Source organism: Uloborus diversus, chromosome 5, assembly GCF_026930045.1.
Source record: "Uloborus diversus isolate 005 chromosome 5, Udiv.v.3.1, whole genome shotgun sequence".
Lineage (NCBI taxonomy): Eukaryota > Metazoa > Arthropoda > Arachnida > Araneae > Uloboridae > Uloborus > Uloborus diversus.
In genome coordinates this window covers 130,695,646-130,714,144 of record NC_072735.1, presented here as the reverse complement: position 1 = coordinate 130,714,144, position 18,499 = coordinate 130,695,646, and the positions used below count along the sequence as shown (strand labels likewise).

At 33.2% G+C, this 18,499-nt stretch overlaps 1 protein-coding gene across 1 annotated transcript in view; it reads left to right on the top strand.

The window, feature by feature from the left end:
- The window catches only part of LOC129223139 (low-density lipoprotein receptor-related protein 4-like), a 161,688-nt gene that overhangs the window by 102,224 nt on the left and 40,965 nt on the right, over positions 1-18,499 (top strand). The window contains exons 15-20 of the mRNA XM_054857706.1: positions 1,044-1,220; positions 3,315-3,440; positions 4,628-4,836; positions 5,576-5,763; positions 11,477-11,678; positions 13,071-13,260. Coding sequence (XP_054713681.1) covers positions 1,044-1,220; positions 3,315-3,440; positions 4,628-4,836; positions 5,576-5,763; positions 11,477-11,678; positions 13,071-13,260 — 1,092 coding nt within the window. The remainder of the gene's footprint in view (positions 1-1,043; positions 1,221-3,314; positions 3,441-4,627; positions 4,837-5,575; positions 5,764-11,476; positions 11,679-13,070; positions 13,261-18,499) is intronic.

Genomic DNA, 18,499 nt, shown 5'->3' with positions numbered 1-18,499 from the left:
AAACTTTGTCTAATTATTTAAAAATGGTAAAATCCTTCGTTTTTAAACTTGCTCTTTCGGGAAAAAAAATCTTTTAAAATTTCGGAAAATACCCCATTTGAGTAAAAATTTTTGAAAATTGCTTGTATTATCAAGTGTTTTGATTTTCAAAGATAACTTTTTCTTGACTAGAATAGACTACATTAGTTACTATATAGTTAAAATATCACAAGGTAAGTAGTGCTAATAGCGGAGTAAAAACTTCACCATTTCACAACCCCGATGTTTCACTTTGCTCCACATTCCCCTACTACATAAAGAATAATAAGAAACATAATATAATAATAAATATAATAAATATAATAAGAAATATAAGAAACATAAAATTTTTTTGTCTGCAACATTATAGAGTAAAACATTTGCTCGACAAGAAGCTACTGCAAAAAATTGTGTCATTTTTAATAACGCACAATCTTGAAAAAGAACGCAAATAAAATTTAGAAGTGTACCGATGACAAGATTTTGATACATACAGCGAGATTAAAGAATTTTGATTTCATAAAAATAACGAATCGAGTTGATTTTCGCCTTTCACTATTTTTAAGTTTTAAAACAAATGTACTTCTGCCCTAATGAAAATTGAGTAAATATTTTATTTATTTATTATTATTATTAATTTTAATCACACATTTATGCAAAAATTAAATTATTTTCTCCGCCAACTACAGGTGAGAAAAGCCACATTCATATTCCATCAAAACATATTTACTAGTATTCTATCAAATTCTTTTTTCCTTGCTTTACCAGAAAAACAAGTAGTGCAGACGATAATTAAATTGAGAAACGCAAAGAAAGATAAAACATTGCAACCATAATAAATTTAGAAATAGTAAACGAAAAGGGCTACAGACGATATGTTTAAAAAAGAGTAACACGGCTTAGGGCATACGGAAAATGGCATTTGTGCAGCTTTTTAACAATTACATTAAGCTCATTTTTAAAGTCATATAGAATTTAAAATTAGAAGACAACATTTGATTGAATAAAATATTTATTATTTTAAGATTTACCACACCCGTTTGCCCTCACCGTGTTCGAAGATCAGCTCTTCTGGACAGATTGGCAGACGAGGAGCATTCACCAGGCAAATAAATTCACCGGAAGGAATGCTACAACTCTGCATGCGCGGTTGAATTTTCCCATGGACCTCATAGTCGTGCATCCCCTTCGGCAACCTTATGGTAAGAGAACTGTACTTTAAAACCTTTACCCCATTTTATTTTATTTTGTATAATCGTGTAATATAGAGTGATCAAAAATAATTTACATTGATAATTAACATGTTTTGTTATGTTCTACTTGTTTCCCCGATAGTTTATTGTTATTTAAGGCTCTAAATAACGCTGTGTTTATGACGTTACCTATTTATATCTCACGATTGTTCACAAATCAAACTGCTTTAAATTGCATAGGTTTTAAAGATATAATTTTTCCTCTTTAAATACATAAGAAAGCGAAAGCCATCCATGGCACCCAAAGCGGTGTAACCTTAGTGAGTAAGTCTTAAAAACGTATATGCAATTCCAGAATTTACTTTCACTCCGTGAAGAAAAAAAGCTTCTTAAAAAACCGCTGTTGAAAATCAAAGTAGAGGAACCAAAAGCAACGTATTCAATTTCAGCTAATAAGGTAGCAAAAAAGGATTTCGTTATCGTCTAACTCAATTCATGTGGGATGGAGGAAATGATACAATGCTTGTTTTTTTTCCCCAACATAGTTTCAAATACATCATGCAGGTTCAGGGTCAAAAAAAAAAAAAAAAAAAAAAAAACAGTGAACACAGCTTGAACAGTGGATAAAATATGTCTTAGCTGTGTTAATAAAACATATAATTATATTTTTAATGTAATTAAATTCCGCATAATTGCCAACTATGGAATTGACAAATGGCCGATTAAGGCGAAACTTTGAACGAGTGGGGAAAAGAGAAAATTTTCATGCGTGTGTTTCGTTCAGTTTAATGCAAAACCTGCTTGATTTAGATGCTTACAAACATATGTAACTACTAACTGGCATCCCTGCAAGGTATTAGATTCGTTCATTTCCTCCTGTAAACCGGATGCTTGGCCTGTAAGCCGGTCACCAGATAATTGTTTTTGCTATATTAGTAAGCAAAACTGTTTAAAAAATGCAATAATGCATTTCTTTTTCAGGCGCTAAGTGATATGATTTGAGTCACTTCTTATTGTTTTGCTTTTTAGTTCAAGAGTATTCATTTTTTTCCTGAACGTTGTGATTCAGGGAGAAGATGGCAAGGAAAAAGCAACTACTTTCATAAATCGCATATCTTGCAGGCATGCAGAAAACTTGAATTAGTAAAATACTTCTTGTATAAATATTTACTCTCAAAAATGCAGATACCCGAGTAACCAATCAATAATCGTAACTTAGTTCAGATGTATCTAGAAATGATTTGAAATGAGAACAATAAAAGCTGCAAGAATAAGCAAATCTCTTCTACCAACTTTAGACTTCATTGTGCGTTAATTTCATTGTCTTTCTTTTTTCTTTATCTTTATTACTAATAATAAAGCTGAAAGTCTCTCTGTCCGGAGGATCTCTGGATGTCTGGATGTCTGGATCTCTGTGACGCGCATAGCTCCTAGACCGTTCGACCGATTTTCATGAAACTGGGCACAAAGTTAGTTTGTAACGTGGGGGTGTGTACCTCGAAGCGATTTTTTGAAAATTCGATGTGGTTCTTTTTCTATTCCAATTTTAAGAACAAAACTATCATAAGATGGACGAGTAAATTACAAAATTATCATAACGTGGAACCGTAACATGGGTACAAGCCAATTGGCGAGAAAATTCACCATACATTATTTGTAAATATACAGATGAACCAAAGGACTTTTTAATTTTTCTATTACAAGCAAAACCGTGCGGGTGTCTCTAGTGTAAAATATATCTCGTGAGTGATTCTCGAAAAAATGTCTCGTGCGTAACGCTAAGTTTTTTTTCCCAGCTAACCCAACTTCAAAAAATAATGCTGCTGAGGAATAATACCTGCTTTAATATACTATCAAAGCATAACAGTTTATCCCATATTTGATTAATGGTTACTTGATTAAAATAAATAACTTAGCGTTACGTACGGGACATTTTTCCAAAAAGGCCCGTTGCATATTTACATATACATTCGTTTGAACATTCAAAATTGCAGTGTACTTTATCATGGAGGTTAGAGTTTCAATCAGCAAAAATTTAAAACCGAATATTAATGAAGATAACAAATATTGTGCTCTTAGAGTTTTATTTTTGTTTTCTAATAGTGAGAGACTCGTGCGCCGAAGACAACGGTCGTTGCAGTCATCTTTGTATGCCCAACAACGTTTCATACACATGCTTATGCACAGTAGATGCTCCGGTGCAACTTGATGAGAAAACGTGTACAAATGGTAAGTTTCTAATCTAATAAACGCGATTAAATGTAAAAATGCATAAATAATGTTTTTAAATGGTTGAGCATGAAACTGTCTCCGCAGGTGACATTTTTAGACTTTTAATACGAGCCCTGCTATATGAGTGCCACTAATTTTTACACAAATAAACAAATTGTGAGTAAATCACATGAAAATATGACAAAATGATCAAGAAATCCAGGCCCGTTAAACGAAATTATAACCCATGACGTGATAAGTGACAAATAAAATGTACACGCATGAGGGTCCTTGAAACACAAAATTATAATTTCTAGAGCCGAAAATCATAAGGTAAACATTTTTACAAACTGTCTCTGTTAATCTTTTTGAATAAAGAATATCTTTTGACCGTGAACATGTCTAAGTCTCGAAGGATTGGTTTAGTTTGTCCAAATACTAGTGCCAGTCCACCGAACCAGTGACTGAATGAGTCCTCACATGATAATCCTTACACATTCAATGACCTTCAGAAAATATTATCACAGCTCCCTAGGCTCCACAAGATGTTCTCATCCGAAGGTTTGATAAAATAGCAATACAAAGCAGTCGTTTTATTCTATAAATTAAAACACTCAAGTGATTAGAAAACCTTAATAAGCTTTCAAGACTGTATTTTTTTAACTAAAAATCGTTTTCACCCAAAACAGACATAAAAAGATAAAGTAAACTTTAGCATATTTTCTATCGTTTTTTTGCGTATCCAAGTTCTTCACCCTAGAACTACAAAACCGGGTAGATATGTAGACCAGATAAACTGGGGGTTTGAAAACTTTTAATGAGGTGTTTAGCACTTTTAGTTATTCAAATCGTATTTTCATCAATTAAACCTTGATAAAATAGGATTTGCTCTTCACCATTCTTTTCGGCATGAAAAGATAAAAAAAAATCATACAATTATAAATCAGATTATGGTTTTTAGAACGATTTTACGAGCAAAACACCCATGGGGTAAATATTTACCCCGGTTAGTAGTTTACAAGCAAAAAAATGGGCTCGTAGTTCCAAGGTCAAAATCCGAAATATTCGAAAAAAAGAATAAGTGTACCAACCCTTTTCTTTTCTGAACGCGAAGTACGTCTTTCTTTTTTTTTAAATTACGTGTGGCTGTATAGCTTTTCTGTATTTACATAAATTTATAATGAGTTTTCATTCCATCTTTGTAGAATCGAGCTCTTTTCTCATCTTCAGTCGCAGGAGTGATGTCCGCTGGCTGTGCATAGACTGCGAAGATGATGTGGATGTCGTGTTTCCATTCCGTCGCATTAGCAGTGCAGCAGCATTAGATTTCGATGCCGACACGAACACCATTTATTGGTCAGATGTAACTAATGACTCCATCTCCCGTGCCAAAGTTGATGGTTCTGATCAACAGGTGGGCTAGATTCTGTGTTTAATTGAAGCAAAGTGTGGGTCTAGTTTTCGCTTTCGAAAAGACGCTTAATCGCTATTATCTCTGTTCTATAGCCAGTTCTCAAAACGTCGATACTTAACATTGAAGCAAAAAATTTGCACTTTTAAAAAACAAAATACTTAGGTTCATTTCTTTTTTTTTTTTTTCATCACGAATGCACAACTACATCAAACAGATTAGATATGAACAGAATGTTAAGACAGCGAACAATTATTTGAATTTTTTTATTTAGATAACACTAAAGACATTAAGTCTAATTAACTAAACTCTATAATAACTATTATGAAACTAATTTTAATTGGAAATATGTGGTAGGATGAGAAAGAAAAACTATATAAAGAAAAAGTAAAAAGTTACAGTTAAGTACACAGAAAGTTTGTGACGGCTTGAGTAATTTTCACCTATTTTAACAAAAATGATTTTTTATTCTTTGGAACTATAGGGCCCTTAGCTCCATACCAGTGGTTCTCTACATTGTTATTTGGAATTTTTCTTCATTAGGTGCTGAATGATACAATCTAGAAAACATAATTTATAAATTGTACGCCTATAAAATATTCAAAGTTTCAAATTACTTAAGGTAGAGTGAGTTTTACTTTATACATAACCAGCAAGAAGGAACATTCCATGCATATGCATCTTTTTTTAAACTTCGAATTAAAAAATGTATCTAAATAAAATTCTTCTTTGCTTTTTCAAGTTTGTTATTGCTAATACTTTGGAAAGTCCAGATGGCTTGGCTGTGGATTGGGTGACGCATAAACTTTACTGGACCGATTCTGGGACAAAGCGGATAGAAGTGGCCATGTTGGACGGCAGCATGAGGACGATACTTGTTTGGGATAACCTTGGAAAACCCAGAGACATTGTGCTAGATCCAACTACAGGGTACTATATTAAACTTATTATCATTCATAACTTTTTGGTCAATCCATTATGATTTTTAAATAAGCAAATATGTAGAGAATATTTTTTTTCATTTAATTGTATGAAAATCCGTTAATGTTCTTAATAGCTATGCATTATGAAAAATGGTTGTTATTGAAACTGTCTTCGTTAAGAAAAATTCTTTGAAAAATTATGCTGAAAATACAATATAATTGATATTGACATCCATACAAAGCTGACACAAGGGGCTGTCTTTAAATGATGTCACATTTTTCTGAAACCCCTTTCCCCTTTGTCAAAAAGTGTCACACTGCACCATAACCCCCCTTTCCCCGTGTTTCACATGTCAAGCTTTTTTTATTTACCTATTCGTATTTCAAAACATGCGTGATGTCACATTTCTTGTTACCCCTCCTATCCCTTGTCCCAAACTCTCAATTTTGCAAAAATCCCTCCCCCCTCAAAGCGTAGCATCATTTGTGGATAGCCTCTAAGGAAGATAACTTACTTGTTGAAGTGATTTACTCTATTTTAAGCTAATTGCATGGATTTGCGCTTTTGTTGTTTTTATTAATGGGGTCGTTTCCAAAATTTTAAAAGTATTATTTTCTGAATGAACATGCTTCAAAACATAGGAGCTAACCATTTTTTAAAATAATTTGTTTAAGTTTAATATTTTTTAAAAAATACTTAAAACGGTGCGCTTTTATTGTTTGCATTTCTTGCCGATGACATCACAAATGAGGAATTGCCATTCTGTGTTGCAATTCACAGAGCAAAATATTAAATTCGCATCTTTACCCACGTGTATTGCCAACGATATGATTGGTAGCAAGCGTAGAGCGCAATTTTAATTCTCTGCTTGATTATCATAACGAGGAACCGTAGTAGAAAGATGCGGCAAAGTGCATCATTTGTGACGTCATAAAGATCACGACTTGCTTGAAAAATCGGACATATAAAAAAATTAATTTAAAAAAACTGTTGGGAAAATGAAAGTATTTTCAGGGTCCATGCTACTTTTTTTTCGCTCATTCTATCCATTTCAATGACTAAAAGTAGTACTTTTGAGTGAAGGAAACAACCCCATTATGAATATTTTTGAAATTTACAACAGCACTGCAACAATACTAAGTGTATAAAAAGTCAAAAGTAACTAAAACTTAATCCCACACGTCACCCTGATCAAGCTATTTTCTGCATATAAAGTCGGAATGGTTGGATAAGACTAAAAACCATTGCTTTAAACATCATATTGGCACTTCAATTATAAATGCTAAAATTACACTTCAGCAATAACCATTAAAGACAGTTTCAAGCTATAAAATACCAGATTTAATGTTAATCACGAATCTTGTAAGTGTAATAAAAGAAAATACTTTGCATAATCCTTTTTATATGGCGTCAGATTGACTGAAACTCCTTGACGTACGTTTAAATTCATTTCTTCTGCATTACTTTAGCTTCAGAAAACCAGGAAGCTTCAGAAAAACAATTAAATATAAATAATAATCTTTCTTACAAAAAAAGGTATTAGCAATTTTCTTTTTTGTATAGAATTGAAGTGGGAAGTCGGGAAGTCGCAAATACAAATTTTTCTCAATTTCAAACATCGCGGTATACAAATTTTGATTTTGCCGTCGAAGACGACATTTTAGTGGCAGCGAATGAGATTTCGCTCTAAACTTAATGAAACACAAAGCAGAAAATCATGATCGACATTTAGTAAGCGTGTTGTTTCGGTGAGTACGATGTCTCAACGAAGTCGTTTGACGGAATTAGAAGCTTCTAGAGTTCTAGGCAGCTTGGAGGGAGCCAAGCACAAGCCGAGGCCGCATAAACTATTGCAGTTTCGCAAAGTGTGATTTCTAGCATCTGGAACCATTTTTAGAGACTGGAAATGCTGATCAGGACAAGGCCGGGACAAGGTCGCAGATGGGAAAAAACACACAATGAAGACTATTACTTAACTTTAACCGCTCGGAGGCATTGAAATATGAATGCCACTCCACTACAACGACTGGTACTGGCACCACAGTTTCGACACAAAGTGTTCAAAATCGCATTCACGCTATAGGCCTGTATGCTCGATGACCAATGGTGTGTGTGACATTAGCTGCAAGGCACCATCGCGCCCGCAGGGAGTGGACAGCAGAGCATGTGAATGCTAGAAGAAAGAAATGGAGCAATATTCTTTTTTCCAACGAGTTTTGTTCTTCTCTTGAAAATGGCGTATTTTCATCTGGTGGGAACGTGACACTAGAAAAAATCCAGCGTTCACATATGAAAGTGTCAGATTTAGTGGTGGTGGTCCGACGGTACAAGCTGGCATCTCCATTGATGGGCGCACCGATCTGCATGTCATTCCAAATGGAACTCTGACCCCCTTGTCCTTGAAGTAGGGTTGATATCCTCAGATCTATTGTAGTCCCTTACTATGCAGAAAATGGAAATGATTTCATGTTATTAGACGACAATTGCAGACCACATCGTTCTAACTTGGTGAATGATTTCCTTTCGAAGAAGGAATCATACGAATTTAATGACCAACGTGTTCACCGGATATGAACTCAACAGAGCATGTTTAGGACATTCTAGGCAACTAGTTTCTGGACGCTTACCACCTCCAGAAACTCTTCTAGAACTGGAAAGAGCTCTTCAGGAGGAGTGGGGCACAATTCTCCAACCCCTCGTTAATCGACTCATTGATTCCGTGCCTTAGAGGTGTTTTGCATTGCTGGCGATCTGGGGTTACCATAACCATAATTGAAAGTGATTTTCTTTTAAGGAAATCTCTTTTCTATTTGTTTTTCTCGTATGCACAAAGTGCGTTTTTTCCCTTTTGTACCTAAAAGTTGAATAAAAAGTACATTTTTATGTCAAACAAATGTAATTTTTGTCTCACATAGTTTACTACGCCTGTCGATAATGTATCCATCATCCAAAAAGCTCTCCAGATGCAGGATCAACCCAAAACCTCAATATCCTTTAATTGTTTTGAGCATTGTATATATATATATATATATATATATATATAAAAGTTTCTCCTATTCAGGCAACTTCTTAAACGTATTCTAACTTTAAATCGCAGGAAATATGAGAAAGGATAACCTCTGTAACGTAACTTTACTAGTTTTCCGTTTTCTTGCACTAACCAGTTATAATCGGATTTTTGCTTAGCGAGCATACAATCAACCTTAATCTTCTTTATTAAGAGACTCAAAATATGAATTGCTAGATCTGATGTAATAACCACCAAATATACTGCAAAATATTCCTGTTGACGAACAAAATAAGCAAGTGAAACCGTGCTGAAAACTAACAATCTTGACTGTCGCCGAACATGGAAATAGTTAATAACGCAACTAGTTAAAAAGCTATCTATCGTACTTGTTCTATAAATTAACCAACGGCATGCGAGACGAGATAAACGGAAACAGCTGTATTCTTATCTAACTTTTTGACTTGAAATGTGTACATTGTGATTGATCTTTATTTGGTTTTCAAGAGAGAGTCCACACATCATAATCAAATTTTTAAAACCTTTAAATACGGCACATAGGAAGCGAAATGTATCCCAAATAGCAATAATATTACAGATATTTTCTGATAACTTTTAATTACTGGTTCTAGCAGTAATTTGACCACCGGTTTATTGAGTGTAGGGAAATGCTTATCTTTGTAATTTCTACTCAAAGATGAGTTAATTTTCTCTTTAAATTTAAAACAACACTAGTCTTAAAATTTACCATCATAGCGACTTTTCCGATTCATCAAACACCAACTGAAAATTCCCACTGTATACATTTCATACATTTTTAAGGTAATAGGAAAGGTAAAAATGTGTCAATCATAAACATTTCATAAAATAACAAACGGATATTATTTAGAAGTCAGCTATTTTTATCATGTCATCTACATTTATCAGAACTTCTCCGCTTTTAAAACGATTTCAGATGAGTATGCTGATAATATTAACCTCAATTTTTAGATGGAATACTACAATTTCCTGCTTCTTTGTTAACAATATTCCACAACAGCATTTTCACAAAAGTTCGTTTTCATGCATGTTTCTTTCTTTAAAAATATACAACAATTTATTTTAACAAAGTTCGTTTCATTAAACTATCGGATTTTTTGGACTTTCAATATAGTCACGTTTCTTCCGAAATTGAGTATTTCCCTCACATTGAAAATTTTTACCTAAAGTTGTTCCCAGTACCATTCACTGGCCTCGCTACGTTGCCACCACAATTTAAAGTTCATTCAACAACAGAACTTCACAATCGACCACTCTACTGTTCCGAGTTCCCGAAAAATATTGAGTCATCGACCACATACGTGAACTAATAACGATATCGATTGCGATATAGGGAAACTCTTATCGGTCATTTTGTTCCGGAGTGAGTCCTTGTTATTGGTTTCAGCGGGCAGGAATTTCGGCCGTGATTACAGTTTTAGGGTTCTATTTGGGTTCTCTACTGCGAGTGTACTTAACAATAGAAGTGAGTTAAAGTTGAAGCATTGAGTCCCCACAGAGAATTAGTTGAGCAAGAAGAGATTCTACAAGCTTTAAAAGACCGTGGTTTGAGAGAGTCGTACATTTCTTACAATTTTATTCACAAAAAGTAGTTGTAATTTCAAGATTTCTATAGTTAGTGCATGAACAAGCTACATAGAGGAAGTCGGGGTATCAAGTCCTACCTAATCAGAAACGTTAAAAAAATATTAACGAGAAAGAAAAGATAATACCTACTGAATCTCTTAATGTAGTTAATAAACCTGTCAGAAAACCTGACCAGAAATTATGAATTAAAATTTTAATTGCAAATTAAAGAAAAAAATGTAGCTTTTAGATATAATACCTTGACAGCCAGACAATTCACTTCAGTGCATCGCGTTAAATGCCTTACTTCAGACAACATCACCAAACTCATCATAATTAAGAAAAAGTTTTTTTTTTTTTTTTTTTTAATAATGCGAATAGATACAAATCATAATTGATCAACGAAATGACAAATCATCTTTTTTTAAAAATTCTAGCAAAATGAAAATGTAAAACATCAGTTTTACTTTTCCAATTTTCTATAAAACTGTAAGTTTTCCCTAAAAATTCGATGAAAATTGCTGTAGTGTGTGCGTCAAATTTCTTTCTGCAAAAACGATCTTGAAAAAGTCGATACAAGCGCAACCTGTTGCTGAAATTGCGAAACGCAGTCCGTCTCTCGTTTTACCTGGCAGTTGTGGTACCCCACTTACCCTACTAAATGTATAGCTAAACTGCATACACAAAACGTAAGCGTTTGCATATTTGCGTAATTAAGTGTTTTAATTGAAAAAGTGCACGTTGCTTTTAGAGCACTAACTCAACTTAAACATTAAAAAAGTTAACCTAATTTTATTCCTATGATTACAATTTTCTTTAATATTTTGAATCAAAAATAAGCAAATTTTGAAAGGGCAGCAAATTTTTCTATCGTTTTTTATTCCCTATTGGCTGACTTTTTCTAAGCCTGCTTAAAATTCGTCTTCTAAATTTGAATTTTTTAATTAGCTGTCATTGTCATGTATCACGAACTTTAAAGTACCCATTTGGGATCAAAATTTGAGACGCAAACCTCAAAACACATTAGCTAGTATAAAATTTAAAAAACCAACGCAGAATTAAATCTATTATTTTGAACTAAGCGTTAAATTGACGAAATGTTTTTAGGTATATGTACTGGACAGACTGGGGGGAGCATCCTAAAATAGAAAGGTCTGGAATGGATGGTTCTCATAGAATGGTGATTGTTGACAAGAATGTTACTTGGCCCAACTGTCTTGCAATTGACGGAGAAAGGAAAAAAATCTATTGGACTGACGCTGGAACGAGAATGATAGAATCAAGTGACATGGATGGACAGAACAGACAGGTGAGAACTGAAAATTCGTGTTTAAAAAAAAAGATAAAACATTTCTGTAGCAGAGAGGTAAAAGTTAAATTAAACTGCATTAATATTTGTACGTAACGAAATAGAAAACAGTTACAATATAGTGTAAAATGTATAAAGCTACAATAAAATACTTTGGTAATTCTTATTTTTTTCAACGATTGAATTAACTACATACAGCGATAAAATACTTAGATTACTAAAACTTATTTTAGTGGTAAAATATTAGTAATTACAGAAAAATAATGATACAAAAATATTTTTCTGTGAGATTTCCTTATTGTCTTGAAATCAGATTTTTATTAGATGACTTCAAAATGTTTGTTAACCTTCCAGTGCGTGCGTATCTGAGATATACACTAAGAGGAGTTTTCATTAAATAGTTTTACGTTTAGCGCTTCGAGCGTTAAACTTTAGCTAATCTTTGCTCTCCACTAGCTCCATTTTCAAGCATCATTGGCGTTCTTCTAGTGTCAGCAAAAGTCTGTACATCTGCTTCTTTTTCTTTTCTTTTTTTAAATCTGAGAGTGTTGCACGACTCATCAAGTTTTCCTCCCCTCGACTTTCTATTTTAATAGCTTATGCTTAAATATTTTACGTTTTTTAGAAACGCTACCTAGAAATGTGTTTTAACGAAGCTCCACTGTAAGAGAAGCTTCCTATAAAAACATAGAAAATTGAAAATCACAAGAACTTCCCTAAACAGTAGCGCATATTTTTCAGCCACATCATTTTCATTCAAACACTTGAAGCAAGTAAACAGAAAAACTACCTTTATACATAATCCCAAATAAAAAGCGCATCAGACTCACATGGTTCAGCTGAAAATTATGATGTAAATTTATGTATATTGAATAGTGTGTCTAAGAAATTCGCGCGATCTTTCATTGCGGTGTTGAGGCTCCGTCCATTGGAAGGTTAAATAATGAGTAAAATAAGTATGCAACATAAAAAATCAAGCAAAAGAAACTAGTAATTTTAATTGCTAGTTTGTGCTTTACTAAAGCTTTTTATTCAGTTTTGAATTGCTTAGCGAAAAAAAGATTTTCAAATAAGATTGAACAATAAAATTTTATCTTTACTAATATCTTCGGCTTACAATTTTGAAGTACAAAGAACAACAAACATCAAGAAACCAGATTTTTCACTGTACCGGGGTTTTTGTTGTAATGGAATTTTAGCATTGTAATGGCAATTTAACTGGGATTGAAAATGTATATCCTTAAAAGATATTTCGTTGTATTGGTATTCGTTGTAACGTGATTTCACTGTATTTTTCATTGGAAATGGAATGGCAGACCCTTTTAAATGGTTTATAAGTATTTAAAAACGTATTAATTGTTAAAACGTAGCAGATAAATGTTATTCTTTCAGGTTCTAATAAGTATAGACTTGCCTCATCCGTTTGGTCTCACATTGCACGAAAACAGAATTTACTGGACTGACTGGACAGAGCACACAATCCAAAGTGCTGATAAAGTGACTGGAAAAGATCGAAAAATTATTCTAAAGGGATTGGAGATTTTACTGGATATTCACGTGTTTCACAAAAAGAGACCATCAGGTACGAGTATGATTATTTTATATTTTTAGTGAGGGCCTATAAGGTTCAAGCGATCAACAAAACCTTGATATATCCTTTTATTGTTTAACGGTAAAATAGGGAAGAATTCTTCATTAAAAAACCGCATTTTGCATCTTAGACGATCGGTAAGGATTTTTTTTTTATTTAGTAAATATTATAGTTTTATTTTTTTTTTATTAAAAAAACGTAACACTTAACTACAAAGCAATTCTACAAACATAGTTAAACCGAGAAATTCTGAGGTTGGTTTTCAAGGACTTGATAAAGACGTTTAACAACGTTAGAAGATGCACAAATTTGCAAATTACAGCAGACACGTGTTTCGGCGTCATAGGAAACGCCTTTTTCAATGCAAAAAATAATGAGCTTATGGATGAAAAGACATCCGACAAAAGCCAAGAGCAGATAAGCATGCAGTTTAAAAGATAAAAACAGCGGATTAGCCAAACACCAATGACAAAGTTATAAACCGATCAGGAACCAATAGGAATGCAAGCAAAGGCCAAGAGCTTTCTCTTAGGTACGAACCCAGAAAGAAAGAATTCAATTGGACAAAGATTAAGCCGAAGCTTAAACAAAAAGAAAAGAAATTGTCAGTAACCGTGAACCGCAAGAAAGGAAAAGCTGAATGGAAAACCATGAAATAAAATAAACAGAAACAAAAAATATTCGAAAAAAGGAAAAATAAAGATAAATAGAAGAAAATTGGGGGGGGGGTGTCAATCAAGGCAAAAAGGTAAAAATAAACAAAGGAAGATAGATAAAAATGAATGGGAAAAAAGGGAAAGGACAGTATTAAAGATATGGGAGCCAAATGTTGGAAAAATATGGAACTACACTAAGATCGTTAACTAAGTTAGAACTGTTCCTCAAAATATGAAAGGATTCCCAAAAGTCAAGATCTGATGAATTGGGGCACTTTTGGATAATCTGATAAGAGTTAAAATTAAAAGAGTGATTCGAATCCCAACAATGTTGAGCAATACAAGACTTATTTAATTGTTGTTTTTTCACATAATTTTGATGCTCTTTCAAGCGAATTTTTAAAGCACGCCGAGTCTGTCCAATATAGGCAAGTTTACAACTACAATTAATTCTATAAATTCCACAACAATTAAGAGGGTGAATAGGATCTTTAAGAGAAGAGAAAAAAAGTTTATTAATAGGAGAGAACACCACCTGGAATTGGAAACGTTTTAGAATCTTAGCAACCTGATAGCTTACAGATGGAAAGAATGGCAAAACAACCAAATTCTTTCTGATGAAGGTTCGATTAAGAACATTAGATTGGGATTTATTTGAAAGTTTTTTATAAATGGAATCAATCAAAGTTGGCGGATAGTCTCTATCAATTGCCACAGCTTTAAGATAATTAAGTTCCACTTTAAGAAGTTCCGACGAAGAACAAATATTAATTGCGCGATAAACAAAAGAATTGAAAGCAGACTATTTTTGATTTGGAGGATGAGACGATAGTCTATGAGGAGGTAAAGAAACAGCAAAAGGTTTGCGATAAACAGTAGTTTCAAAACCAATTTCAGTACGAGAAACAAGTACATCAAGAAATGAAATGCAATTATTCCGTTCTTTCTGACAAGAAAACTGAATATGAGGATCAATGGAATTTAAAATAGATAAAACCTCATCACTCTCAAACTGATTCTGGTTCATTAGAACAAAACAATCATCAACATAGCGAACATAAAATTGAAACTGCAGTTTTTGGAACAGCTTAACCTCAAAATAATGCATGTTAATATCACTAAGAATGGGATTAAGTGGGTTTCCCATAGCCAGACCGTCTAACATAATATAAAATTTCCCATTAAAAACAAAAGAACATTGCTTAAGACAAGTGCGGGTAAGGAAAATTAAATCCTCAATTTCCGTATTGGTGAAATGAAATTCAGAAAGTCTTCTACGAAGGCATAACAGTGAACCCTCGACGGGAACGTTCGTAAATAAAGAGTTAACATCAAAAGAAGCTATAAAAGAATTATTTGGAACGAAACTAAGAATTTTTTTAACAAACTCAACAGAATTTTTAATAGTAAATAAATTGTGACTCCTAAGAGGAGAGAACACAGAGACTAAATATTTTGCAAGCTTGTACGAAGCCGTACCAATATTGGAAACAATCGGCCTGAAAGGAATACCAGCTTTATGCACCTTAGGTAAAGCATAAAATCTAGCACAATTAGCAATAGATGGAACAACAGAGAGTTTAACATTTGAAGGAATAGACTTAACAGACTTGATAGCAGATGAAATAGTTTTTAACTCTTTATCACTAGGATCTTTAGAAATTTCAGCATATGGCCCAGAAGAAATCAAATCATTAGTTTTATCAACATAAGATGATTTGTCAAGAACAACAATTTGGCTACCCTTGTCAGCTTTGGTAACAACCAGATCAGAATTCGAAACTAAGTCCTTAACAGAACTGCTAACAGTATTAGCAAATACAGGTATAGAAATTTTCGAGTTAAAGTCAAGATTAGAAGCTATAAGATGCCGAATCGAATCTTTTTGAGAGGAATTTAAGGCACTAAATTTAAAAGCTTTCTCAACAGGAGCAATAAGCTTTGAAAAAGAAGGTTTAACACTCACAGCAAAAATATCATTAAATTTAAGAGCCTCAACTTGAGAATTGCTTAATGGAACGCTATAAAGATTAACAACAACATTCTTATTAACAACAGGTAAATTATCAGGAGGAACGACATGAGAAAATTTACAAAGCATAGCTAATTTCTTTTTCAAAACAATTTGATGTTTATCAGAGGAACGAAGGGTTCTAGACCAAGAATTTCTGTCAATAATGTTAAAGTCGGGAATGGAATTAGAAACCGAAAAATGTAAATCATAAAGTTCACGTTCAATAAACGATAAATGCTTCCTAGTTTCCTGGATCGAAGCTCACCTGTATTTGCTAATACTGTTAGCCGTTCTGTTCAAGACTTAGTTTCGAATTCTGATCTGGTTTTACCAAAGCTGACAAGGGTAGCTAAATTGTTGTTCTTGACAAATCATCTTATGTTGATAAAACTAATGATTTGATTTATTCTGGGCCATATGCTGAAATTTCTAAAGATCCTAGTGATAAAGAATTAAAAACTATTTCATCTGCTGTCAAGTCTGTTAAGTCTATTCCTTCAAATGTTAAACGCTCTGTTGTTCCATCTATTGCTAATTGTGCTAGATTTTATTCTTTACCTAAGGTGCATAAAGCTGGTATTCCTTTCAAGCCGATTGTTTCCAATATTGGTACGGCTTCGTACAAACTTGCAAAATATTTAGTCTGTGTGTTCTCTCCTCTTAGGAGTCACAATTTATTTACTATTGAAAATTCTGTTGAGTTTGTTAAAAAAATTCATAGTTTCGATCCAAATAATTCTTTTATGGCTTCTTTTGATGTTAACTCTTTATTTACGAACGTTCCCGTCGAGGGTTCACTGATATGCCTTCGTAGAAGACTTTCTGAATTTAATTTCACCAATACGGAAATTGAGGATTTAATTTTCCTTACCCGTACTTGTCTTAAGCAATGTTCTTTTGTTTTTAATGGGAAATTTTATATAATGTTAGATGATCTGGCTATGGGAAACCCAGTTAGCCCCATTCTTAGTGATATTTACATGCATTATTTTGAGGTTAAGCTGTTCCAAAAACTGCAGTTTCAATTTTATGTTCGGTATGTTGATGATTGTTTTGTTTTAATGAACCAGATGATGAGGTTTTATCTATTTTAAATTCCATTGATCCTCATATTCAGTTTTCTTGTGAGAAAGAACGGAATAATTGCATTTCATTTCTTGATGTACTTGTTTCTGGTACTGAAATTGGTTTTTTCAAACTACTGTTTATCGCAAACCTTTTGCTGTTTCTTTACCTCCTCATAGACTATCGTCTCATCCTCCAAATCAAAAATATTTTGCTTTCAATTCTTTTGTTTATCGCGCAATTAATATTTGTTCTTCGTCGGAACTTCTTAAAGTGGAACTTAATTATCTTAAAGCTGTGGCAATTGATAGAGACTATCCGCCAACTTTGATTGATTCCATTTATAAAAAACTTTCAAATAAATCCCAAACTAATGTTCTTAACCGAACCTTCATCAGAAAGAATTTGGTTGTTTTGCCATTCTTTCCATCTGTAAGCTATCAGGTTGCTAAGATTCTAAAACGTTTCCAATTCCAGGTGGTGTTCTCTCCTATTAATAAACTTTTTTTCTCTTCTCTTAAAGATTCTATTCACCCTCTTAATTGTTGTGGAATTTATAGAATTAATTGTAGTTGTAAACTTGCGTATATTGGACAGACTCGGCGTGTTTTAAAATTCGCTTGAAAGAGCATCAAAATTATGTGAAAAAACAACAATTAAATAAGTCTAGTATTGCTCAACATTGTTGGGATTCGAATCACTCTTTTAATCTTAACTCTTATCAGATTATCCAAAAATGCCCCAATTCATCAGATCTTGACTTTTGGGAATCTTTTCATATTTTGAGGAACAGTTCTAACTTAGTTAACGATCTTAGTGTAGTTCCATATTTTTCCAACACTTGGCTCCCATATCTTTAATACTGTCCTTTCCCTTTTTTCCCATTCATTTTTATCTATCTTCCTTTGTTTATTTTTACCTTTTTGCCTTGATTGACAACCCCCCCCCCCAATTTTCTTCTATTTATCTTTATTTTTCCTTTTTTCGAATATTTTTTGTTTCTGTTTATTTTATTTCATGGTTTTCCATTCAGCTTTTCCTTTCTTGCGGTTCACGGTTACTGACAATTTCTTTTCTTTTTGTTTAAGCTTCGGCTTAATCTTTGTCCAATTGAATTCTTTCTTTCTGGGTTCGTACCTAAGAGAAAGCTCTTGGCCTTTGCTTGCATTCCTATTGGTTCCTGATCGGTTTATAACTTTGTCATTGTTGTTTGGCTAATCCGCTGTTTTTATATTTTAAGCTGCATGCTTATCTGCTCTTGGCTTTTGTCGGATGTCTTTTCATCCATAAGCTGATTATTTTTTGCATTGAAAAAGGCGTTCCCTGTAACGCCGAAACACGTGTCTGCTGTAATTTGCAAATTTGTGCTTCTTCTAACGTTGTTTTGTCTTACTTTACTGTTCAGCACAAAGGTATTTATTTATCTTATACATAGAATAGTTTAACGTCTAAAAATATTTTAAAAGTGACTAAGAAGACTATGACTCAAAAAGAA